Below are 25,039 nucleotides of genomic sequence, written 5' to 3'. Positions count from 1 at the left end.
GCAAAGGGAACATTAAAACTGCTCTTTTTTTTTATTGCAGGGCACACTCAGCCTCCCTGTGTGCTACGGAGTGTGGCCTCTGCAGAAAGCATGGTTCTGAGCAGAGAGGGTGTCACACTGCTGCTGAAGCTGGGGAAACTCTGGTTGGCAGAGGGGCTGTGGTGCCTGCACCTTTTCCTATTGCCCCAGAAGGTAGGAGAGGGATTTTGGTAGAGAGAAAAGGTGCTGTGCTCTGGGGCTTGCTGAACTGTGCTGACCAGGACTGAACCTTGGAGCTGTGGGTTTGTTTCCAGTCTATGCAGTGTTGTGCATCACCTCTGTTATCCGTGCAGGTCCTCCTCTGGCCCAGGCATGTGGAGGCAAGTCCCTGGGCTTCCCTAGCTTGACTTTTACTGCCATTTGCCACCATCTGCCTGCCGCAAGCTACAGCATGCGGTCAGCCACTTCCTGCCTGGATCAAAGGGCTAAGAGGCAAACGCTGAAGCTTCCCTGCAGGGCTGCGGTGGGAGATCCCTCTCTGCACGGGGAGTGGCTGACTCCCATCTCAGAGCCCCCGCAAGCCAGCCAGCCCCAGGGCTCAGGCGTTACCCCAAGGCCGCCTGCTTGGAGAGACATGGCACTTGGCACACAGGCTGTTCAGCCAAACCCTCCTGCTCGTATTTCCCCATGCAGAGCTCTTAGGTTTGCATATTCCTCCTGGTTAACTGCTTCTCCTGACAGAGGAAGGTTTACATATTTGTAAAACCTTTCCCTAGCTCACCTTGCTGGTTGCAAGCGTGTGCTCTGCAGATCCACCGGGTCTTTGGGCAAGTGCCATTGCTGATAAGGTCCTACAGAGCTGGGGAGCAGGAAGCGGCCACAAGTGCTCAGGGCACTTCTGAGCAGTGAGTGTGAAGTGGGGAAGTCTGCTTTGCCTCCTTTCTTTTGGCCTTAGAGCTCCATTTATTCCTTTTCCAGACAGATTTTAACTGAGGTCAAAGGCAAGCAGGTCTTTCATGTGGCAAAGTGGGGAGTCTAGGCAGAGCTCATGCGTTTCCTATGTTGCTCTGTCTCTGTCATGCCACAGACATTTGATTTCTTAGTCCCTCCTATTCTTTTGCCTCTGTGTAGAGCTGAGATCCATGGTCAAAACAGGAATCCCCCTGTCGGGATGCTTGTTTTCAGCTCCTTCAGGACCACAACTGGGCTTCTTTTTCCAGGGAACGTGGGGCTGGCAGCGAGGGGAAGGCATGTGGGCGTATGTGGCGTGTGGGCGCAGAAGGCTCTGGGATGCGAGCAGTGCTGGTGGCTCACCAGCGGACAGGCAGGAATTGCTCCCAGACGCTGCTCTGTGCCTGGGAAGCTAGCAGCGGGACTTGCAGCACTGGAGTGGCTTTGTGCTTGTTTGGTGTCGTTCCTAAAAATGGTGGCTTTTACAATCCTTGCAGTCCTCGGACAAAACTTTCCTGGCAAAACCCTTTCAAAATTTCTGGGAATGAAACTTTTGAAAGGAGACAGTGTTAAAGGCAATTACTGTTTTTGTCCAATGCTGACAGGTTTACTGGTGCAAAGACTTCCTGTGGGAATCTAGCTTGTGCCAGCGGGCTGGACTCAGAGAACTGAAGTTGCTCCAGGAAATACGGTGAAGATTTTCTGCTTAAAACAAAGGGCAGAACCGATGAAGGAGGATGACAGTCCTGGTTTTTCTTCCCTTTCTGTCTGCTCCAATCTGCTTATTTGTCTCCTGTTTTTACTCTGTGTTGCCCATGGGACCTATGGGGCTGGAAGTGTGTTTATTTGTACACTACCTTGTGCAGTCTGGCCCCAATCTGCATGGCCTCTGGGCACTGTTGCAACAGGAACGCTAACTAAGAGCAAACCATGTGCTGAATGGCCCTTGGTCCTTGCTAGGCTCTTGCAGACTGCATTCAGCTGAACATTACTGTTGGCAAAGGGGCCTGTGTTTAAAGCTGCTTTGGGCATTAGGGAATTGCAGTAAAAGAAAGTAAATTAGAGCTGCCAAGGTGCCCTGAGTAGGCTCAGCATGTGCTGAAGCAGTGCTTTCAACCTCATCATGTGGCCGGGGGCCTGGGCATCTGTGTGTTGGGGCTAGTCACTGAACGTCACTGCCAAACAGCCCTTACTGAGCAAGGGGGAACATCCAAGGACTGATTCGGAGGGGAGCTGTGAGAGCCAGTGTTTTCAGGACCTTTGTTGGAAGTGGAAGATAATCCTTTGGGACTGGCCTCCAGCCAGCATCTGCTGCAAACTGGGAGGAAATCTGGGTGTGGTGGAGAAATGTAACGCTTGGCTCTGGACATGAGAGAGATCTCAACCATACCAGGACTCATCAAAAAGACTTGAAAGCAAAAGTCCCTTGGGGAAGATTGGGATATTTTTGCATCCTAGCAGGGCTGGAGTTTCACCCATAGCATTGGAGGAGTCATATAATCACAGGGGGTGCTGGCACAGGGGCCTCCTCAGGCTGGTCTCCTGTCTAGCGTCCCACTTACGGTGGGTCTGTCGCTAGTACCAGGTCACATCAGTGATGACTTTGTCTAGCTGAGTCTTCAAAACTTCCAAGGAGGGAGACCCTGTTCCTCTCTGAGTGCCTAGCCCAGGGTGTCCGACCATCCAGGGCAGATGTTTTCTCTTGTGTCTAACTCAAACTTTTCATGTTCAATCTGTAGCGTTGCCCTGAAAACAATTCGTCCCATCATTTTCATAACTGACCCTGAAGGGCTGATCTCTTGCCCTGCTGCTAGTGCCTGGAGAGAGGCAGGGCTGCTGTGGGACACACGCGTGCTGTGGCTGTGCCCTTCTCCACACTAGCCCCTTGGGATGCAGGTGAGACCAGCTCTGCATGTTCAGCATTCACTGCCGACTCCTTCACCTTACAGTGTCCCTTGGAAAGGGCTTTCTTCCCCAGGAGGTCCCATCTCCTGCTTCCCCTGAGGGTCTTTGTTCTGTCCCCAGCCCTGGAGCAAGGCCAGCAGCTCCAAGAAGGATTCTGGAGTCCTTCTTGCTATAATTTATTCACTACCACCAAAACCAGCCCTCCTTTGCTGTTGCTTCTTTCTTCCCTCTGAAGTTTCCCAGCTGCTGTGAGAGCAGCTTTTGAAGATGACACCTGCACAGTAGCCAGCTGGGTTCAACTGGCTCCCCCAGCCCTGCAGTGCAAGAATCATGGGGCGCAGGGAAGGCACAGCTTGGCTGCCCACTGCACTGCCGTGCCTTGCAGGAGGATGCCCACTGCTGGCCATAATCCAGACCCTGGTTAGAAAGGGTGAGCCCTTCTGAGCTGGCCATCTGATTAAAAGAGCCTAAGACTGGGATGACTTTGAGTTGTAGAGCAACTGGGTCCGATGTTTGCCTGAAAGGGGGGCGTTGCTGGCCAAAGTTTGCATTCAGCCCTGCTTTACAGCAGGGGGTTGGTTGGTCCTGATGGTGAAGCCTGCATTCCAAGGCCAGGCTGGGAACTTCCACAAGATGTGTGGGTGCATCTTGTGGAGTGTGAGCTGATGATCAGCACCCCTTGAAGAGATGACCTGGAAAGTGGTCCACAGCCATACAACTCTTTACCAAATCCTAGGCTATGGAGTTGGGAGGCCAGATATGTCTGTGCAACCAATGGTAGAGGGTCCCTTAATTTGCCACCGACGGTCTCTGCATGTGTGCAATATTTTATGTTAGAAAGAGCCTTTGCAAATGTCGGGAATAAAGACTGAAATGAATAGGGCATAACAAGCCCTGAAAAGTGTCTGCTAATAATAAGGGATGAGTTATGGTCTTGGAAAAACAGAAACGTTAGCCTATGTGCAGCGTCCAGTGTATCCCTGGTCTTGATTAGGTGCCCTTCTCAGACCGTCCTCTGCATGTGAGCTCTACTTGAAATGTATTGTCTACAGAAGCATTTCTCAACCTTTTCTAATCCAGGGATGGCCAAACCTTTTTGGTAGAAATCCAAGGATCATTTTGTTCAAAGCTGCCACATGGTTTTATTTACAACCCATAAGAATTAGGCAAATGTCTGGCTGTTTGTCTCTTTTATTTCATCCTCTCTCACTTGCTTGTGTGCATAGGAATGTGTGCGTGTGTGTTTAGAAATGATTTTACAGACCACTTCCTAGTGTTTTGGGGACAAGTAGCAGATCTTGGACCGAACATGACAGTAAGCAAAGAAATGGGCTTGATATCCTTTTACTTAACATCATGGATCAGCTCTCCAGGTAGGTCTGACAAGGGAGAAAAGCCCCATACACAATCCAAGCCACCTCAGCAACCATCAACTCCACTTTGCTGGAGTCGAAAGCTCCCTGAAGCCCCAAGGGCAGCTGTGCATGTGCCCAGAGTTCCTCCGCACTGAGTAGAGCTCCCTGTCCTTGCAAGGCCCAGAGTGTGGCCATCCAACCCAGGCCAGGGTCCCAAGCTCAAGGATGCTAAAAATCCTTGAGAACCATAAACATCTCCATCTTCACCCTGAAACAAGCTTCAGTATGAAGCTTTGGGGCCATCCCATTCATTAATAGTGCAAGACTAACAAGCAGACCACATCGCTAGGCTAACTAGTATCTTTCTCATCCTTTATGCTAATAAACAAGAATTTTTATTTCTCCACTTCCTTTACAGTTCTCAGGTTCCCCCACTTCTGGATGAAGTACCCTTTCCCCCCTCCACAGCAGGCCCAGGAGCAGAAATAGCTTTTGGAGGCAGTGGGGAGGGTAGAGGCCTGACAGGAAGCCTGGAGGTCTCAGTGCCCTTGAAGAGGTGCTGAAGTTGTGCAGGGTGCTGCTCAAAAGGTGCTGTACCTTTCTGTGTCACATTAGGACCTGGCTGGGGGACGGGACAACTCCTGCACAGTTCTTCCGTGAGCTGCATGAGGCTCCCAAGCGGGACTTTTGCTCCCTCCCCAGGAGGAGTTGTACGGGTTGTGCATGGCGGTGGGTCCAGGACACATGGATATTCCTGCCTGCTGGGCCAGGTCACCCTGGGCGTGGGCCTTTACAGACCTTTGAAGACCCAGGGCTGCACTGGTTGGCGTTAGCGGGTGACGCTCTGTTCGGGGCACTTCCAAAAATCAGACCATTTATGTAAGTCCCCCGCTAAGGATGCAGGGGCTGCGCTGCCAGCTCTCAAAGCCATGCTTAACTTGACACATGTGTGCGGTCCTGTTAAATGTGGTGGCTCTGATTCTTATTTGTGCTGAGTCCCTTTGCGCCAACCTGCCGGAAGGGAAGGAGCCTTCCAACGAGCGTGCTTTGCTCCGTGACCTTTTCCTTTCAAACATGCCACTCCATCTGCCAGCCAGGCTCAGGACCTGGCTCTTCCCTTGCCAGCAGGGCCAGGATCCTGATGGGTGAATGCTAAGGTGATGTCCCGTTGATGTGAGATGACCAGCCCTTGAGCTTGCTGGCATCTGTGGGGCAATGGGGAGTGCTGCAACAGGCTAAGACCATTAGTAAGACTTTCCCCTGCAGCTTGGACCTCCCTTATTGCCCTGCAATCCCACTGGCAGCTGCCATTTGCGGACTGCCCTGGCTCTGTGCAGCTGGTGGACAGGGAGGCTGTGCCCAAGATGCTGTCCTCAGCCTGGGGATAAGGGCTGGCTTAGAAAAGGGATTGGGAACCAGTATTCTCCAGGTGGAGCTGCTTACTCACGATCCAGGTGGAGCCCCTAATTTGGGGGATGGCATGGGCCTTGCAAGGAGGGGGAGCTCCACTCAGTGTGGAGGAATTCTGGGCGTATGCACAGCTGCTCTTGGGACTTCTGGGAGCTTTCAACTCCAACAAAGTGGCACCAGCAGCATTTGGGCACCTCTGGGCATAGCTGGCAGCTCATTTGGGGATTTTGGATGGAGGCAAGTGCTGCTCTGCTTTGCCACGCACTTGTATCCATCATGGGCTGTGTCCTTTGTGGTCTTGACAAATTCTGCATAGATGCTCCCCAGCTAGGCACGTTTACAGCTCCATGGAGTGTGGGGGTGGTCAGACGTTGGAGAGGCACATTTGTGGATGCATCTTTGGCTGTTCCTTGCTGATGATACCCTGGTTTGCAACGCAACTACTTGGCATTTTGTCCCAGCCATCAGCTTTCTATTCTGCAGTTTGCCTTGCGGGAAAACTTGGTGGGGGGGAGCTAATTTCAATTGTTTGGAGAATGGAAGTAACTTGTTTTGTGGCTAGAGAAACCAAGCACGGCTTGCAGTGTGCAGGGAGTTTTTCCACTGCTGTCTCCTGTTTGAATATTGTAACCTCGGGGGTTTCTAAACTAACGCTTGGCATGTCTCTGCCTTCCTTGTAGCAGATCCGGTTCTGTTGTCTGGCCTTTGGGCTGGGAGTGTGGCCCAGGGCACCAGCACAGTGGCTGTGCATCACCCACACAAGGCATTTTGGGGGGAGGGGGAAATGCACCTTGTGGGGTCTGGCTTTTTTGGGGCAGGGTGGAGTGAACAGGAGAAGACAGAGGATTCCCCCAATATGGATAAGGATGACGCCACCAAAAGCCTGGGGCTTTTAGGGATAGTGAGCTTCTCACCTTGGCCTCTCTCGACAGGGGCAAATCTCCTACCTACCCCCGTGTGACCCCAGAAAAATGAATCACCAAATATGAAAGGATGGGGGGAAAAAAATCCCTCCCCAAAGCCGCCTTCCAGAGGGTTGGGCAAAAGATAAAAGCTCTCCAGGGAAACAGGACTCCTCCTCTCCCACCACCGACTTCTCATTTAAATGTCTGTGAGCGCTGGCTGCAGCCAACACTGCCTTTGCAGCCGCTGCACGAGAGCCTGCGCCCCGTCACTGCAGGACACCCACACGCCTATACGCCCTGCCTCAGCAGCCCCCCGCCTGCACCCACTGCCTTCGCCTGGCCCCGGGGGGAAGATGCCCATGCTCCTCCTGCCCACAGAGTGGGCAGCTCGAGGTGGAGGTTAGCACCGCGGCCCGGCTCCGGAGGAGAGGCCAAGCAGCGCCGCAGTGTGGCACGTCCCTGAGGAGGGTCGCCAGGCCCTCAGGACACCTTTCGGGGTGCCTTTGGGTGGCCCTGTGTGCAGACTACGCAAGAGCACCTGGGAGGCCTGAGCAGAGCAGCACAGACGAAGCGAAGCCTGGGGAGCGCCGGTGGATGGACCCGGTGAGGCCAGCCCCCTGATGTCGGCTCTGCTGCTGGTCTGGGCTGTCCTCTTGCACTGGGCCACCCATGGGAGCCTTGTCCAAGGAGGGAAGACGTGGCAGCACTGCACAGGTAGGAGCAAGGGCCAACAGGCAGGCTGCATGGGGAGGGAAGCTTCAAGAATGAGTCTAGCTGTTCCGGAAATGCTCCTGAGCCCGTGGGCTCCTCTGAATGTGGTGTCTCCCCAAAGCCACTAGGCTGGCTTACCTGGGCAGACCTCAGCAAGTGGGCCATGCTCTGGAGGGGGGACATGGCCACAGCGGGGTGCCCCATGTTGTGCGCATCACCAGTCTCTTCCTGGCAGCTCAGTTATTTGCAGTTACTTTGGAGTTAATCAACTCTGAATTTACCTCCTGCCAGCACCTCTTCTCTCTTTCCTGGGCCCAGTTTGGCCAAAGATCCAGCCCCAGGTGGCAGGACTGTAAAGTGAACAGGCTCCAGCTATTCTCCAGCATAAGCTCACCAACCTGTCCTAAAACACTCCCAGCTGCTCTCCAGATCATTAGGAGGTTTTGTGTAACCACTAGCCCAGCTTTAATCATTAGCAGTGACTCTGATGTGGGAGGCAAATTGAGACTCATGGCTTTGGTTTTAGTTGAAAACTGCCTTGGTGACGAAGTGTCCCTCAATATTATTAAAAGCTGACTGCCAGCTTTGGGGAACAGGGCTGCCAGAGGCTTGGGGCGATGCAGCATGGGAGACTCAGTGGTCCTTGAGCGTGTCTGGGGTGCATGGGGGGACCAGGCTGCCTGGGAGCACTGGGCCAAGGCTTGCTGTGCTCAAGGGAGAGGACTGGAGCATTGCAAATGGTCAGCTGCACCAGGAATGGCTCCCAGTGCTGGTGAGGCAAGGCTTCAGGCTGACACATCCCCACTACGGGGAGAACACACTTGGGGGCTTGCTCTCCTCCCGACTTGGGGCTGGCTGCAAACTGAGGAGGCATCTGCTGCAAGGACACCTTCAGAGGCAGAGCAGCCTCCAGCACAGCTCCTCAGCCCTTCTTTTCGGCTGTGTGGTTCATCCCTGCTGGCCCCCAGCCACTCCAAGGATACTTTAACCCCTCTGCAAACACGAGCCTGAATTTGGCTTGCGCTTTTGGCTGAGCAAAATGAGAACTGGTCATTTCGTGAGAATCAAGCATTTGTTTTGGCCTGTTACAAGCTAAGGCATTTCAGTTAACTTTCCCCTACAAAGGCTTTATTTTGGAAGTAGCTTAAAAACACAGCAGCAGGGATGACAAGCTAGCAAGAGGCGAAGACTTCTGCTGGTTTTCCTGCTCTGTGCTCAGAAAGGGATATCTGGCTTTCTTGAGATGCTAGGGCAAATCTGCAGCTGGCTTTTGCACCACAGGGAAAAGATCAGATTTTTTTCCAGCATTTCAGCTCCTTTTTTGAGTGCAATGTCCTGGGAGCAGGAGAGTTGCTGAGCTATCCTGTCCCAGGCTGCACTGGGCTTGCAGGCTGCCACGGGGAACGGGCCGCTTCTCCTCAGCAGCTGGGCTGCTGGTCCCCTGCTGGATGCAGCGCTCTGCGGGACAGACGTGCGGGGATGATGACAAGGGCTGGGAAATGCTGAGCAGGTCTAGGATTTGAACCACTGTGCATGGACACAAATGCACGCATGCCTCTGCTCGCTGTCATTCTGACTTTAGGCCAGATGTGCTTGAGGTTGCGAGTTGGCCATTCCCTCTGGAAGAGACAGTATTTCCTCACTGGTCTGGGAAAGGCTTGTCTACTTGATGCTGGACAAAGCTGTGTCACTGGGTTCCTTCCTGGGTTTGTTCCCTGTAATTTGTACTGTTGTTTGAGCTGGTCCCCGTGTCCAGCATGAGCATGCGGATCTTACCCCGGGGCAGTGCGGTGCATATGCCAGAGAGAAGGACTTCTCATTCCCAGGTCAGCACTGCTTTGCAGCAGCTAGCGAGTGGCAAAGTCCATGCATGTGGTCTGCTGTCATTTCCGCTCTCCTGCTCCTGCTGAGAGATGCTGTGGGATTGAGAGGACTTCAGTTTGGGCCAGCTGGAGGTGCACAGAGATTGAATTCAAACACGTGCTGGTCCAGCCTTGCTCACAGCCTTCTCTTGCTTTCCCTCTGTGCCTAAGTCACAAGATTTATTAGTACAAATAGGAGCTAAAATAATATGTTAAATTGGATGCAGGGGTATTTGCTGAAGGGGGATCTTAACTAGAGCTGGCTACGGACTCCCAGCCGAGAGTGGAGCCTGTAGTTTTTAAAGATGCCATCTGATTTCTCCTTCCTCCTTGCTCAGAGAGTGTGTGTGTTGGCTGCTGGCTTGTCACATAAATCAGGCTGTGGGAACATGCTCATGGGGTAGATTGGACAAGGTGCTCAGCAAGCTGCCTTCCTGTGCAAGCACAGGCTGGGAGCCTGCTCAGTTACCAGGGGAGGGCTCCACTCCTGTGGGCTTTTACTGCACTCTGCTCTCAGCTTTTACTCACCTGAGCAGCCTCAGCCAGGCTGAGCAACAGGGGAAGGGCAAGGAAAGTTGTTTCTCCTGGCCCCAGGCCTGTGGGTGGGTGCCTCTCCACGTTGCTGCTTTCAGGTGGGGCTGTGGATGACAGCTGGGCATGCGGGTATCAGCTGTGGGCTGGCGTTGTGCCCACGGAGGCTCACCACTGGACCTCCTGCGATGTGGCTCTGGGCTTGCCTATCTTCACTAGAGAAGGGTTGGAGTTGAGAATTTTTGCTCTAGTTAAGTATTACTTCATTCTCTGGAAATGAAACCCATTCACTAGGTGGGATGTCACTCCATGTGAGGAGGACTCAAGGGTGCCCCGTGCCCTTGGCATGCCAGCTGGTGGCGTATGAGAAGAACAGAGCTACTGTATGGCCAGGTTTGTAGCAGAAATGTGTAAGGAACAGTTCCTTCCTTGAATGCACAAGTCCAGGCACCTGGGTTATCTTTGCTATGGAGGCTAAAATCCTTCCGGAGAAGCAAAGGCCAGTTCCAAAAAATAAAAGCTGCAAAGGTGCAGATATGGGGAAGGTCTAGCAAGTGCCTGCCCAAGGTACAGTCCTTCCACTTGGCTGCTAATGTGCTGTTCGCAAAGACATCAAACAGAGGGTGTTCCCACAGGGTGCACGTGGAGAGATTTTTGCGGTGATCTACACGAGTGCTGGTGTCTCGGGGTTGTCTGCTTCCCAGATGTGTGCAAGCAGAGGTTTTCCTCTCAGTGCTATTTTTCATCTGGGTAATGCCCTGGGGCTGTGCGTGTTGCTGTCTCCTCTGGGGAGAGGATAATTATTTGATGAGAGTTTTTGGTGTCTGCCAGCAGAATACACGTATGTAAGCAATTAGGGCCGGGTCAGGGGAGCCTGGGCTTGGGCTAGAGGGTGGGGAGTATTGCACTCCAGCACTCTGGGGACAGCAACACTGTAGCCAGGATTGAGTGTCTGTCCAGGGAGTAAGGCTGTGGGCTGTGCTTCCCAGCCCGGCTGTTGTGTCTCAGGTTACGATGGCTAGTGCTGGCTGGATAGATGCAAAGCAGAGCCCCGAGGAAGCTCAGAGTAGCTGTGGGGCTGCCAACCTGGTGAGTCCCACTCCCAGGAGCCACCACTGGAGATGTGTCTCAGTAGGATGTTTTGTGCAGGTGAGTCTGCACACTTGGTGCTTGTGCCATCGGCACAAGTCCTGGGTCAGAGGTGGACAGAGGCCAGCCTTGCCATGCAAAGGGCAAGGCACCTTTCTACTCTCCTCAAAGCAGGGAAGTCAGTGGGAATCATGACGGTGGGGAGAAAGCAGTTTCCCAGGATGCACGAGGCTCCTATGATGCCATGGAGTGCTCCAGCCAAAGCTGGAGATGGTTTTGCTTCCCAAGGGCCCCTGAGTTGGTGGGAAGGCAGAGCACCCCATCACAAGGCAGGGAACCAGTGCGATACCACTTGGGCAGATTGGAATCATCACTGGGGCCATCACGTGCTCTGTCATCTCTCTATACAGACCTGCGCCCTCTGGACATCCTCTCAGAGGTGGTCCCTGCCAGTGGGCTGGGCCATGGCATGAGAGTGTTTCAAGTGCAAGGGGTGCGTGGCTTCCAGCTCACTGCCTCACAGCCCCGTGCCCTGGGCTTTCCTGCCTCCCGGCTCTTCATCCACTGTGACCGCTTCCCTGAGGAGTTCTCCATCATCGTCACGCTGAGAGTCCTTAATGTCCCTGCCAAGGTAAGCACTGCCAGCTGGGAGTACAGCCTGAGCCCCTTGAGTTGGGACTGGAGGTTGGGAAAGGAGTGGGTACAACCTGGCTCTGGAGCTTATGGCAATGAGATTTGACCATGGTGTCTAAGAACCACCAGTGGCCGCATCCTTGCTGCCTTTGAGGCCTTTCTCACTGTGTTTACGTGCTGCTGGCCCACACGGCCCAGGTGAGCACTGCTCCCAGCAGCTTGGTTTGCAGTAGCTCTTCCAGCCCAGATCTCGACCTCCACCATGCCCTCTCACCTCCTTTTGCAGAGAAACGAATACCTTTTCACCCTCATGGCTGAGGAGAGCCACAGCGTGCTGGTGGGGCTCCGCTACTCACCGAACAAGCTCCACTTCCTCTTCTGGAGCCAGGAGCACCCCAATGGCTGGCAGACTCGCGTCACCTTCCGCAATGTCTCCTTGTCGGACAACCAGTGGCACACGCTCATCCTGGCTGTCTCTGGCCAGTCCTTCTCCCTGACAGTGGACTGCAATGTTTCCAATGACGTGTAAATTGGAAGGGTCATGGAAGGAGACAGTTGCTGGGGGCTTGGAGGAGTCTGTGTGTGTGTGTGTGTTTGGAGGGGGGGAGTGCCAGGTCCTCGTGGCAGGCCACGTGGCCAGCAGGAGATGCTGTTCTGTCCAGAAGCGCAGCGGATGTGGCTCTCAGCAGTCGTGTGTGCACAGTGAGCACTGAGCTTGCTGATTGATTCTTTCTCTCCAGCCACCAGGAGAGACTGTGAAATTATCTTCTGCCTCCTCTCTGCCTGTTTGCAGGGTGGTGGAGACACCATTTCCAACCTCCCTGTCAGTGAAGAGAGCCAGCTTTTACCTGGGCAACAGGAGGAGAAGGAAAGGCTTGTTTAGAGTAAGTGTCCCCCATGGTGTCTGGCTGTGCTGGGACATTGATGCCACCATGTCATCGTGGGCCTCTGGGCTGGCTGTGGGACAGAGGCACCCAGGGCAGGGGTGGGAAGGGAATGCTGTTCTCCAGAAGAGGCAGAGGACACACCTCCAGGAGGCCAGAAGTGCTTCTCAACTTCCACATTGGAAATGGGAAGGAAAGTGAGGTAGAAGTCAAGTGCAGCCATTTTTGAGTCCTGTGCTCTGCCCTGGAGTTGAGACATGGTGCAGATGGCAGAGCACATGGATGGGAAGTGGCTGGTGGGACCAACTGATAGGCTTACCCTCTCCTGCTTTCCAGCAATGAACAGAGCAGGAGCAGATGTGGAGTCTGTCACTTTGTGGGATAAAACACGTTACCAACCGTGTGATGGCAGAATGTCAGTTGATAGCACAGTCTCATTAACAGAAAAATCAGGGCTATGTCTGATCCTGACTATGGTAGTGAAAGCCTTCTGCAGCTTATGAACCTCTTGCCAATGGTCCTGTTGTGCTAGCTGTTAAATTACCCAAGCTCAAAGTTTTGGCAGGTTGAAGGTGTAACAAGGATCTGATACATGGTCATGAATCATGTGGAGGCTTTCAAAGCCCAAGAGAGAGGGAAACAAGCAAGATTATGGAGGGATATTCAGGTCATGAATCACCTGCAATTTCCATTGCCCCTTAGTGTAGCTGGACTTACTTTCCATCATACTTCTTCTTTTCAAGGGGTTGCTCAGACAGCTTGTCCTGTTGCCAGGAGCTGATGCCACCCGCCGAATATGCACATCTATGAATTTTAAAGTAGCAACGCTCTCTGTCCCTGCTGTTCTCCAGGATTTCCCAATGAAGCCAGCAAGCAATGAGGTGCTGAAATACCCTTATGGTCAGTAATACCCAGCAGCGAGGGCTTGGAGTGTTTGGCTTTTTCCGTTTTTGTTGTGGAGGGCTTTTTGCTCATGACTGGGCAAAAATTTCCCAAATATTTTGTGTTTCTGAAAGTGTATTTGGCCTCTCAAGTCCACTGGGAGATTTTGTCTAACCTAGGTATACCAGAGAGGTGTCTGGGGTAGTCTGAGCTCAGGAAGATGGGGAAGGGTTGAGAAACTGGATATCCCAAGGCAGGGTGGTGAGCACCACTGCAAAGAGAAGGGGAGCTGAGCAGAAAAGCAAGGGGATCAGGATCTGGGTAGATGTGTTGAGCTGAGTGTGAATGAGTGACATGAGTTTTAACCTCTGCAGTTAAACTTGGGCCCTGAATGGAGCCCGAGCCTCTGTGGTCAGAGAAGGCAAGCTCCCTTTCTCCTATTGAGGGAGGTCCATCAGCCCCACGCCTCTCAAAGCTTTACCATGGTCCCTGAAAAGAGCCTTGCTGAGCAGAGCTGGAAGGGGTGTATACTGGGGCAGGAGTGGAATCCTCCTCTGAAACGTGTGCTCCTGCCTGGGTCCCTTGGCACCCATGGCATGGGCATGGTGATGTTGAGCTCATGCTGTTCACACTGGTGGCCACATGCCAGTCCTCAGCATTTCTTAGTGGTCATCTTTCCGGCTTAGTGTTTGGATGCTATTTCTGTTGTTCCCTGGTGCCCAGCAGCAGGATGGGACCAGGATGTCCAAGCTGTGGAGAGTCACACCACTCCTTCTTTACATGCACTAAGAGGTGCCTGCCTTGCTCTTGTCTGTGCCCAGAGACTGACATGAAGGTGACCCTTGGATCCCGTCCGCCCTGCACCAAGCATGAGAAGGCGCATTTCTGGTTCAACGCCTCCCAGAGAGGGCTGTACCTGTGCAACGGCAGCACCTGGATTTCCATGCTGGAGGGTAATGGTGTGCATTGTCTGCACAGATCTCTGGGCTATGGGGAGGCTTTTGCAGTGGGAGAAAAGCAGACATTTGCCCTGACGGCACTTTGAGGCAGGAACTAAGTCTGCAAAAAAACAACAGGGTAGTATGATACAGCTGTGTTGTCCCTGCATGGCTCTCTCCTGTTTGGCAGGGCTTTGCTCTCTGTAGCCACTTGGACACTTCCAGTGTAGCTCTTGGCTCAGTCACCTTTGAGGTCTAGTTCCCTGATCACTCACCCTGTGTCTATATTGTCTCTCTATCTTGTTTGTCCTCCCAGTGTTTCTCTGGTCAGCAGTGAACTGCCATCTCATCCAAGCAGGCCAGCCTGCCAAGAGCTGTGCTGCAGCAACACCTGGGCTGTGGGGATGCTCCCTGCTGCGGGTCCTGAACCTGCAGGTTTTCCTGGTTCCAAAGTGCTTGCAGGGTACACAAAAAAGATGCATCAGCTGAGTGAGCAATGGGACCATGACAACATCATTATACCTTTGCTGGCCTTAGTGCAGAAAATAGTGTTGCAATGTTGTAGGAACAATGAAGCCAAGCTAACCAGCTCCTGTAGGAAAGGGGGTCAAAGGGGTTATTTGAAAACAAAACAGATTTTGTCCTCAGACACTCCCTCACATGCTGACAAATACCAAGATTTTTGTATCTGGGTGGTCTACCCAGGGTTCCTTGGGAGGACACAAAGGATGAAGTATGCCAGCCACTTTGTCCAGTTGTCCTCTTCTCTTCTCCTGGGTTTGTCTTGTGCTGGAAACCCCACACTGGATTTGGATGTGCCTACAGGAGCTGGCAGTGACTGGCCTTCTCCTTCTGTCCCTTGTGGATGACCTTTGGGCATCATTAGGATTAGTGTCATGTCCTCGTTTTCTCAGAGAGACATTGTGCTAGGATGTTACTGACCTGTTAACTTTGGTGACACCAACACCAGCTGTTCCTGTAGCCTTGCTCCTGCCGTTTGTCCCTTCTGGTGTCTTCCAGACTTTTCCATGCATTCACCATTGGGACCAATCTTAGCATTTCTATTCCAATTTCTCACATTAGCTCTGTCTAAATCTTCTAAGTATCCTTTTTCCAGTTAAGATGACCTGCAGGTGCAGGTCAGAGAGAGAATGTGATGTAGGGCGCCTGCAGTGAGGAACAGATTAACCCAGATGGTCTCAGCTGCCCAGGCCCTTTTGCCCCCTGTGTCACAGCTGTATGTCTCTTCCTCCCTTCACCATTCTTTGTAGGATAAAAATACAACAACACTTCTGAAGCAACAATCTATTTTTTTTCCCCTACTTCCAGTAGAGGAGTTACAGGCAGAAAATTTTGAAGTGTCACCCTGCAGACAAAGAGCAAGCTCAGGATGGATGCAGCTAAATGTGCTGCTCAACAAGATAAAATCAGTCCATTCACCAGCTCCTCAGGTTTAAGCCCTTCACTGCCCAGGATGCAACAACCTTTGTTTTCATCATAAAACTCCATATAGAAGCAAATGCCACCAAATCAGCTCAGTTATGCAATATTGGGCACATCTGAAGGTAAAGTGTTCCAGTTTTAGCCTAACTCTTCCCTTTTTTTGTCATTTCCTAGTCAAACAAAGGCTGGACTATGTGGAGGAGTACCAGAATCTGGTGACCAACTCTGAAACGATGGGCATTGAGGTCTTCACCATCCCAAAGGTGGGACTGTTTGCAGCCACTGCCAACCGGTACACTCCCCCTGGATCAGCTATCTACAAGTGGACTGATGGGAAGTTTGTGCCCTACCAGAACATCCCCACCCATCAAGCTCAGTCTTGGAAGTATTTCACTATAGGAAAAAAGGTAAGTCTGTCCAGAAGGTTATTTCAATGCAGTAACAAACTGCAAATGCCAAACACTGCCCCAGACTGCACCTGAGTCTCAGGCATGGTTTTGTGGGTAAATCTTCATCTTTGCTGTCTTTGATGGAGTCACACTGATACACATATTCAGCAGGTAAGAATGTGTCCTGGGGCTGCCTGCTGAGCTGTGTGCACACTGTGGACTACTCTCTATATTTTAGTATTTTTACCAAGACACAACAGCATCCATCCATTCTGTGTTCAGCAACTGATGCTTGTAGCATAGATAACCATGTATCCAGATTGCTCAGATCTCATCGCCAGGGTGTGCAGCTCTCAAAGATGCCCCAGATGCAATGGTTTTCTTTGTCAGCCTCTGAAGTGACATTTGACACCTTCCCATGTGTTGGACTTTGACACCTTCCCATGTGCTGATGTTCATTTTTAGCAATCTCTGCCTGTTCCTGCCTCAGATGTGGTGTGCCTACAAATACCAGCATCAAAATGTCCTTCATGCATGGGGCTGTGGTCTAGCTTGATCTTTATTTTGCTGCTGTTTCATGTAGGCCACGTGAAGTGAGACAGGAATCTCCCCACACAGAGGCTGTGGCATTGCCCTTGGGGGCACACAGTGCCTGAAATGGGAGCATGGAGGGCAAATCCCTCTGATCATCTGCAAGGCAGAAGATCTGCCATGCACGTGGCCTGCTCTGATCTTAGACACCTATCTTTGGTCTTAAAGAGCTGTCAGAGCCCATGGGTGCTCTCCCAGAGCTTCACTGTGTCCAACATTCAGTATTTTTAAGCCCTCTTGCTTTTAAGTCATTGCAGGAGTTTGGATCCATCTCTCCTGCCTTAGGCAATCTGCCACATGACTTCTGCAGAATATCCGACTGGCTTCTTCACTTCCTGGGGAGTTACTTGTCACCTTACAGTGAGCCCCAGGCCAGCCGAACAAACATTTCCTGAGAGCCAGCCCTGTGTAGACCTCCCAGAGTAATTCAGTCACCCTCCCCCCCAGCATGATGCATCCTGCCTTCTTGCCCTGTTCCTGCTGAATGCCACCCAGCATGGCTGCAGGCTCCTTTTTCATGAACCACATGCTCCAGGATATGGAGGGATGGGCAGAAATCCTACCTCCAGGCTTTGTTGCCACTGACAGCCCTGCTCTTTGGATAGAGCTATGCTGGCTGTGCAAAGCTCTGTCTACAACCTCATGGGCAGAACACAAGGAACATCCTTGGCTGCATTTATGCACTGATGGGAACCAACCTGGGGTTTCCTACTGCCAGTCTAGACTCACAATATCCCCTTGGTGCAATCACTGCAGGTGATGAGAAGGAAACCACACTAGTGGCTCCCAAGAGCAACCGGGGGCTGGAACAGCCAGGGGCCTTTGCAGACTCCCTCCTCTTTGTTGTTCTTGCACAGTGAAGCCCACATGTTGGTACCAACCAAGGCTAATGTACTGCTTTACCTTCAGCTCTTCACTGTTTTCATCTTACTATCACAGAGCTGTTCCCTGTTTGCTTAGAACATATTTCCAGATGGCACATGCTCATCCTTATATGAGATCTATGCATCTATATATGTTGTTTGAAACTGATTGGCCTCAGACTTATTAGGCATGGGAGCCTCCTCTCCTTGACAGGCTGGAATTGATTTTCTAATTGGGGCTAGCTTCAGCACTCAGGAGAAGGTAGAGGATATAGAGGCATATGTAGCTGCAGTGCTCTGTGCTCAGCTCTCAGTGCTTAGTACATGTGATGCCTCACTGGAGAGTGAGGGACCTCTGGCTTTTCAGTTGTGTGTTGGATCTGGGACTTTCTATTCCCTTTAAAGTTATGTTTCTGGAGATACCCTGAAGGGTCTCTTCTTAAAGTGGGATCTTGTTGGTTTGTGCAGGAGAGCTGCCTAGGGCTGATTGGCCAGCGGGGAGGTATCTTCCCTGGAGGGAGCTGCAGACCTGGGACAGGCCTCCACATAGAGGTCTCCATCCATGGAGAGGTTCAAGCCTTGGCCATACAAAGCCATGGCCCGGTGCTAGCAGCAGTCTCTCTCTGATGTTGCAGCCTACTTTCCAGTTGCTTGTCTGTAGCACTGGGGTGTTTGTATCTCAGAATCATGGATGGCTTTTGGAGAAAGCTAGGCCATTTGCTCTGGATCTCGCTGTGTGTGCTTAATCCAAGTCATGAGATCAAACAGGAACAATGGACCACAACTCACAAAGAAACAGCACCACTTCTATCTGCACCTCCATGCCCAGCCAGCATGTTCTACCTTCCCCCTAGCTTCCTCTGATTAAAATCCCCAGCATCTGCATGGCCCAAATCTTCCAAAAGGCACTAGGTGCTTCCTGAACACTGGGAAACCCACAGCAGCAATTAGTGAAAGCAGAAGAACATGGAGAGCAAGGCGTCCCAGCAGGCCTGTGGGAAACAAAGGCATCTGAAGGAATCCTGGGTCCTGGTTTGGGATCAGAGGAATGGAGTCTGGGTTTGTTTGCAGAGAGAAAGCTTAGAAGAAAGCCAAATTCCTTCTGTTTCTGGCAAAATTTCTGGGGATGAACTTGGCCTTTGCATAGAAAAAGAAGCTTCAAATGTCAAAAATGGAAAAAGGAGTCTGGAAAATATTTAGTTTTCTCTTAAGGAAACAAAATAATCATTATTACTGTTGTTATTTATATATTTTTTTCCTAACATCAGGCCCTGTTTTGGGGAAAGATTTATTAGCTCAGATCCCCTGCCCACTCATGACTGGTTTCACTTCCTTGGCAGCATTCCTCTTCCCCAGAACTGATGTGGGCTCAGGGGCTCCCCTGGTGCCTCATGGCCTGAGTGACTTCAGGGCATGTCTTGTGTCTGCTGGGCTATGGATATTGTGGCTCCAAAATGCTTCCTCCTCAAGAGGCTCCCTGCCTTGGGGCATTTGTGATGGCCATCGCCTCCCGTGCCAGCTTGCTCAGCAGCCCCTGGGGAGCAGAGGTCTTGTGCTCTCATGCCTGCCATGAAGGTGCAGTCCTCACCTTGCCCATGGGTGGACTGCGAAGGTACGCAGGTGTAGCTCTGCAGACACACACGTCCGATGCGCATGGATTGAGAGCCCTACAGCTTAGCTCACGGCAGGGCAGAGGCAGGCCACCGTGGTGTCTACCTGCTGCAATCAAGCTGTCTCTGACCCTGCATCAGCCAGTGAGCGACTTGCTAAGGCCATGTGGGCTGGGGGCTGTGCATAGGCAAGGGGGACCACGGGGCTCTGCTGAGCACTGGCTTGGTGCTGGGTGGGCTCCAGGCAGAGGTGGTGATCCTGAATTTGGGCCACCGTTGAAGGAGTGAGCTGTCTGATCAGACTGAGTTCCCTACAGCCCAACACGGTGGCAGCCAGAGCTTTGCCAGCAAAATGCAACCAGCTCTTCCCTTTCCAAAGTCCCCCACCAGCTGCTGGGGCCCTGTCCCTGCTCCAGCTGCGATATGCATGCCATGCAGCTGTTCAGGAGCCATACTCCGCCCATGCTCCTACCATCCGAGGCCACCCTGCCCCACACCAGCTGCCTTGATCCCCAATCCCTGTGTCCCACAGATGTGTGCCCTGGCCCCTCCCAGCCTCACGTCCTGCCTTCACCCTGCCTGTGCTTGACTGTGCCCCTGCAAGAGGAGAAAACCAAGATGTCCTGGCTTGTTATTTTTCAGATCTTCCTAGCAGTGGCTAATTTTGAGCAGAATGACAGGGGTCAGGAGTACTCTGTAATATACAAGTGGAGCCACAGGAAAGAGAAATTCATCACGTACCAGAGGATCACTACGCACAGCGCTAGGGACTGGGAGGCATTTGTCATTGAGGGAGAGGCTTTCCTCGCGGTGGTCAACCACAGAGAAGGTACCCAGCCCTTATTTCTTCCTGGCCTGGCTCAGCTGGGTGTGTGGCCAGGGCAGATGGCTCTGTGGGGGTGTTGCAGGGGGCCCGCAGCTCATCCGCCACTCGCCACAGGGACAAAGCTTCAGAGCATCATCCCACGGCCGAGGCGACACTGTGGCTCCCCCCATGCCAGGCGTATCCTTGCCGGGAGCACAAGGCAAAGCCAGTGAGTCAGTGGACACAGACTGGACTGCAGCATCCTCTGGGAAACCAAATCCTTATAGACCTCCTGATTTTAGGAGAGGCAAATGTCTGGGGAAGTGGCTGACACCTCCCCCCTCCACCCCGTGCTTCCAGCTGTGGGGGATGAGGACAGGAGCAGGGGCAGTGTTTTTGCTGAATATCTCTGCTTCTTTTCATCTGTTTCTCCAAAGCTAGATAACATGGTGGGGTGGTTAGGGCAGCCACAGAGGTTTGCAGGAACTGAGCCTTTGGAGAAGCCAGAGCATCAGCCTTTCAGGTGCATGGAGAAAACCAAGGGAACAACCTTTGTGGCCTCCAAATCAGCCCACCTGGCATGCCCTTCCTCCTTGGACACTCTGCAGACATGATTTGGCCTTTTTGCCTTCCCAGGCAATGAGCTGTTATGGATTGGGGCATGTGTCCCCTGCATAGAGGATGACTGGGATGGTGCCATGGCTCTGGCTCTCCAGGGTGCCCTCAGCTGGGTTTGGACCCCGAGTGGGTGGGCTTCAGCCTACCCTTCTCCCTGCCAGGGGAGCTGGCCCCCAGGACCTCCCCTCTTCCAGGAGCAGTCTTAAAGCTGGTGACAGCTTGCTTGGGCCCCAGCTGCCTGTGGACTGGGCTGCAAAATCCTCTGTCTCACCCGTTGGAGCCCCACCACAACCAACTCAGACATGGCCTATTCCTATGGCAGTGGGCAGGAGGGTCCCATTGGGGACTATGCACGTTGTACAAGGGTCAAGACCATCCATGGTCAAACCAAACCAGGGGTGCTCCACTCTGCAAGTGTTGGATGGTCAATCCCAGAAGAGGTGCTGCTCACCCGTGTGGCCATTTCCTGCACACCCCCTGCTCCTCATAGTCCTTCTTGCCAAATCCTCTTCCCTTGCCATGAGGATTGTCCATAAACACATAGTCCAGCTGCTGCTCAGATGTCAGAAGCATCAAAGCTTCTTGGGCAAAGCCAAGGGGGGCAGTGCTTAGTGAGTGTGGGGTGGAAAGGAGCTGCTGATGCTGCCTCTCCTGTCAGGGTGTGGCCAGCTGTTTATCGGAATAACGACTCCAGCCTGGGCTGGATGGAAGTGCTGGGCTGAAGGCACAAAAACATTGTTAGCTTTAAATACCAGCTGGGCCCGGCATGGGCATGAGGTCAGAACACTTGAAATGAGCTCAGGAATGGGGTAGAGCATGTGCTTTGATACCTGATGGCCTCCAGCCAAGCGATCAGGGCCTTGCAGGACTGCAGGTTACAGCTCCCATACTACTGGAGTTAGTGCAGTATATGGTGATGAACCCAGAGAAGTCCTGACCAGCTCTAGCATTTGGGAGCTAAATGCAAGGACTTAGCCAGGGAGCACTGGAAAACATCAGTGTGGTGTCATTCCAGTTGTGGCATCCTCCCAGCTGTGTGAGCTTGCATGCAAAGGGTGACAGCAGTCCGTGATGTTTGTATCTTAGGGACTAATTCCACTGCACACAACCGTTCCATGGGGCAAACCACAGAGCGCGGCTGCCTCAGGGTGCTGGCATGATGCCTCCTGGTTTGCACACTATTGGTGTGGGGAAATAGCACTCTTGCTTCTCTCTGCTGAGAAAGAAGGCTGTGAAGCTGTCACCATGTGCTTGGGAACCAACTGGCAGTGTGTTTCATAGGGATGAAGGCTCTTTGGCTACTTCTTGGGGAGCAATCAGTGGCTAACAAACAGTCTTGCAATGTGCTGGCAAGTATTTGCATAGCTGAACCCATTTCTGGGTCTCATTTCTCATGTGAGCTAAGTATTTTTTTTTCTTATCATACATGTCCTTCTCTCTCCCCCAGGGAATAATCACAACATAGACAGTGTGATATACAGGTGGAACCCTAGGACAAGGCTGTTTGAGATCAACCAGACCATCCCTACCTCTGGAGCCTATGACTGGGAATTTTTCACCATTGGGCCATATTCCTTCCTGGCTGTGGCTAACACATTTAATGGCACATCCACCAAGATCTACTCTCACATCTATATCTGGCTCAGTGGCTCTTTCCAGCTCTTCCAGTCTATCCTGGTAAGGATTGGCAACGAGTCAAACTCTGTTCCTCAGTGTCCTTTCTGAATCCATTTCACTGGGGTTCAGGTAAGGCCACGGAATAATTACAGAGACAGCGATAGTTTCCCACTGATTCTTCCCGAAGGATTGGTCAAGTGAGGTTTACTTGTTTTCCCTCAGACAGTTTTAAGAATGGGTAGTCTCTCCACTGCACCTCCACACTGCCTGCCACACTTCCCAGTGCATTTGACTTGCAAAAGTTCATTTGCACTCAGCTTCTGATGTGGTGTCATTCCCTGCAGACATTTGGTGCTGCTGACTGGGAGATCTTTCATATTGGGGACAGAGTCTTCTTGGCTGTGGCAAACAGCCACAGCTATGACAGTGGAACACCGGTGCCTTCCAACTTCTATGCCATCAACTCCTCCATTTATGAGCTGAACATCACTGCCCAGATGTTTGTCAAATTCCAGGATCTCCTCACCTACAGGTACTTTCGCAAAAAGAGCTGAGGCACTCTTCAGCTCCTCTTCCTCCCATGAGTCTCCCTCAAATTGTTTGAGGATTCTCATGGTGGGCCCTGGGGCTTCCTGCAAGCTTGCCTGTTGAGGGGACAAGGCTGGTGGGGAGGGCAATGGATGACAGACCCAGAGCACCTAGTTCCAGTGGGAACTGGAAGCAGGCCCTGAATTTGGGAGCAAGGATAGACCTCCTTTTAGGAACAGTCTGGAGAAAGCAGAGTTTTCTATCTATCATCAGCAGTCTAATAGCATCTTGCTTGAAGAACTTCTCTTGCTTACAAGGACATTGTGCTGAGCCACTACCCAAGCTGTTTTCAGCTCCTGGGACAAAAGAGGGAAGTGATAGTGGATGGCATGGCAAGGGTTTTGCAGCAGCAAAGCACAGACCCACAGGTCAAACACATTATCACCTGTCGCTGGAGTGGTGGTTGCGTTCTTGTCAGTCTGCGCAGTAGTTGACGCCATCAACCTCCCTTTGTGTGAGCACCATGCAAGGTGTAACACATGTGCAAGCACCTATCCTGTTTACCTAGGCAAAGGACCTAGCATGCTGTAACCCTCAGCCTGTGGCTTTGTATCCATCTCTCCCTATGAGCCCTGATCAGGGAGGATGAGAGAGGCTGAGGCCAGAATGGTCAAATACCTTGAGCAGAGTGGGGTCAGAAGAGGTCAGTGCAGGCCGGGCTCAGCCCTGTGGGCAAGGAGGACATGGTTGTGTGTTCAATCCCTTCCTTCACCTGGCTGCAGAGGGGCCATCTCACCAATACCCGTTCTTGCTTCACCCCACAGTGCCCTGGACTGGGAGTTCTTCTCGGTGGGAGATGACTATTTTCTGGTGGTAGCAAACTCCTTTGATGGCTTCACCTTCTCCGTTAACAGTATTATCTACAGGTACTACTAAACAGCCAGGGCAGGGTGAGCTCTCCATCAGGCCTGGCCCTACCTGGGGAGGAGAAGTACGGAGGTGCCTGTAGGGCAGCAGTCAGGACACGGGGCACCTATGTTCATTGCCATAGAGCTGTTCCCGGCTCTGTGCCTGCTGTGGATGGGGCCTAGGCCACAAATACTGGGAGGGTGCAGGACGGCACACAGGGAAGATGCAGCAAGAGAGATGGGTTAATAGTTGTTCCCAGCTTTCTTCCCACTCACGCTTACCCTTACAGTTCCTGGGGAGATGTCAGAGCAGATGCAACATCTGTAGACTCTGGTGCATCTGCCCAGAAGAGATAGATAGGAGCGCTCTCAATTTTTGTGCAGCTTTCCAGGCATGAACAAGAAGCCCCGTAAGGGGCATTCCCTGCCAAAAACCACAGTGTGGGGATGGAGGATGCCAGGATGTCTTTCCTGCCCCTGAATCTGTGACAGGTGGGGTGCCCAGCCCGTGCCTTGAGAGTTAACTACCCTCCCTATGCAGGTGGCAAGGCTATGAAGGCTTCGTAGCAGTTCATCACCTCCCCACAGTGGGCTGTAGAGACTGGGAGGCATTTAACACCACCGATGGCTCCTACCTTCTCTACTCCAGTGCCAAGCAGCCACTTTCCAAGGTACTCAAGCTGAAAACCACATGAAGTGGCCAAGATGCGCTCAGCTCACCATGAAGACCAGAGAAAGCTATGCACTGAGGTGAGGATGGACCATGGTGCCTCAGGAGACCAGTATTGGTGGCCTCAGTGTCAGCCTCAGGGCCACTTGTCTGGGAGATCTGCAGAAGGAAGAGGAGGAGGGGAGCTCCCAGGTGCTACCTGCAGCCCTGTTTAGGGACCTGGCAAAGAGACCTTGATCCTGCTTTTGAGCAGCCTCTCCTGATCCAGCTCTTCCAACATGTCCCAAGGTCGTGCCACAAGGACCAGGTCCTCTCCAAGGTGCCTGGAGCCAAAGCGTTTGTCAGCCTCAGGGCCACTTGTCTGGGAGATCTGCAGAAGGAAGAGGAGGAGGGGAGCTCCCAGGTGCTACCTGCAGCCCTGTTTAGGGACCTGGCAAAGAGACCTTGATCCTGCTTTTGAGCAGCCTCTCCTGATCCAGCTCTTCCAACATGTCCCAAGGTCGTGCCACAAGGACCAGGTCCTCTCCAAGGTGCCTGGAGCCAAAGCGTTTCCCTGGCTATGTGGCACGAGGGGCTCACTCAGGACCACAGTGCTAGGCACTCTCCAGCCAGGAGGGTCCCAGAGCTGCTTTTGGACTGGCCAGAGCTCACTCAAGGCCAGGGAAAAAAAGGCCAAGCAGAGCACATGCTATTGGGAGAAAATGGCATATCAGAAATCAGGAAAAAAGTAGCTTCAGGATCAGGCTTTCCAGTGCTTGGAGCTATGACATTGCCAATGACCAGTCTGACCCATCACACTTTGTGTCCATTCTTGGACTGTCTGTGTGGGGTGCCCATCTTGAGATCTTGAGATGCGGATGGCCGCATCTCCGGCCATCCATGCTGGCTGATGACTGTGCCAGCATCCTTTATGCTACGCTAGACCTCATCCCCATCCCCTGCTGCTGCACAGTACCTGCAGA

The 25,039-nt window shown here is 52.5% G+C and overlaps 1 protein-coding gene across 1 annotated transcript; it reads left to right on the top strand.

The window, feature by feature from the left end:
• The first annotated feature begins 7,013 nt into the window (after nt 1-7,013).
• TSPEAR (thrombospondin type laminin G domain and EAR repeats) lies at nt 7,014-24,416 on the top strand. The gene is made up of 12 exons (XM_085311145.1): nt 7,014-7,219; nt 11,109-11,329; nt 11,618-11,856; nt 12,125-12,215; nt 12,959-13,115; nt 13,919-14,050; nt 15,653-15,885; nt 19,574-19,760; nt 21,802-22,031; nt 22,316-22,503; nt 23,324-23,425; nt 23,949-24,416. Exons 1-12 carry the CDS (start codon nt 7,126-7,128, stop codon nt 24,100-24,102), a joined length of 2,028 nt encoding a protein of 675 aa, XP_085167271.1. The 5' UTR covers nt 7,014-7,125; the 3' UTR covers nt 24,103-24,416.
• The last annotated feature ends 623 nt before the right edge of the window (nt 24,417-25,039 follow it).

Source organism: Rhea americana, unplaced genomic scaffold (assembly GCF_003343005.1).
Source record: "Rhea americana isolate MKP2758 unplaced genomic scaffold, rheAme1 scaffold_334, whole genome shotgun sequence".
Classification (NCBI taxonomy): domain Eukaryota; kingdom Metazoa; phylum Chordata; class Aves; order Rheiformes; family Rheidae; genus Rhea; species Rhea americana.
Note: the sequence above shows the minus strand (reverse complement) of the source record. Positions and strands in the feature narration are given on the sequence as shown.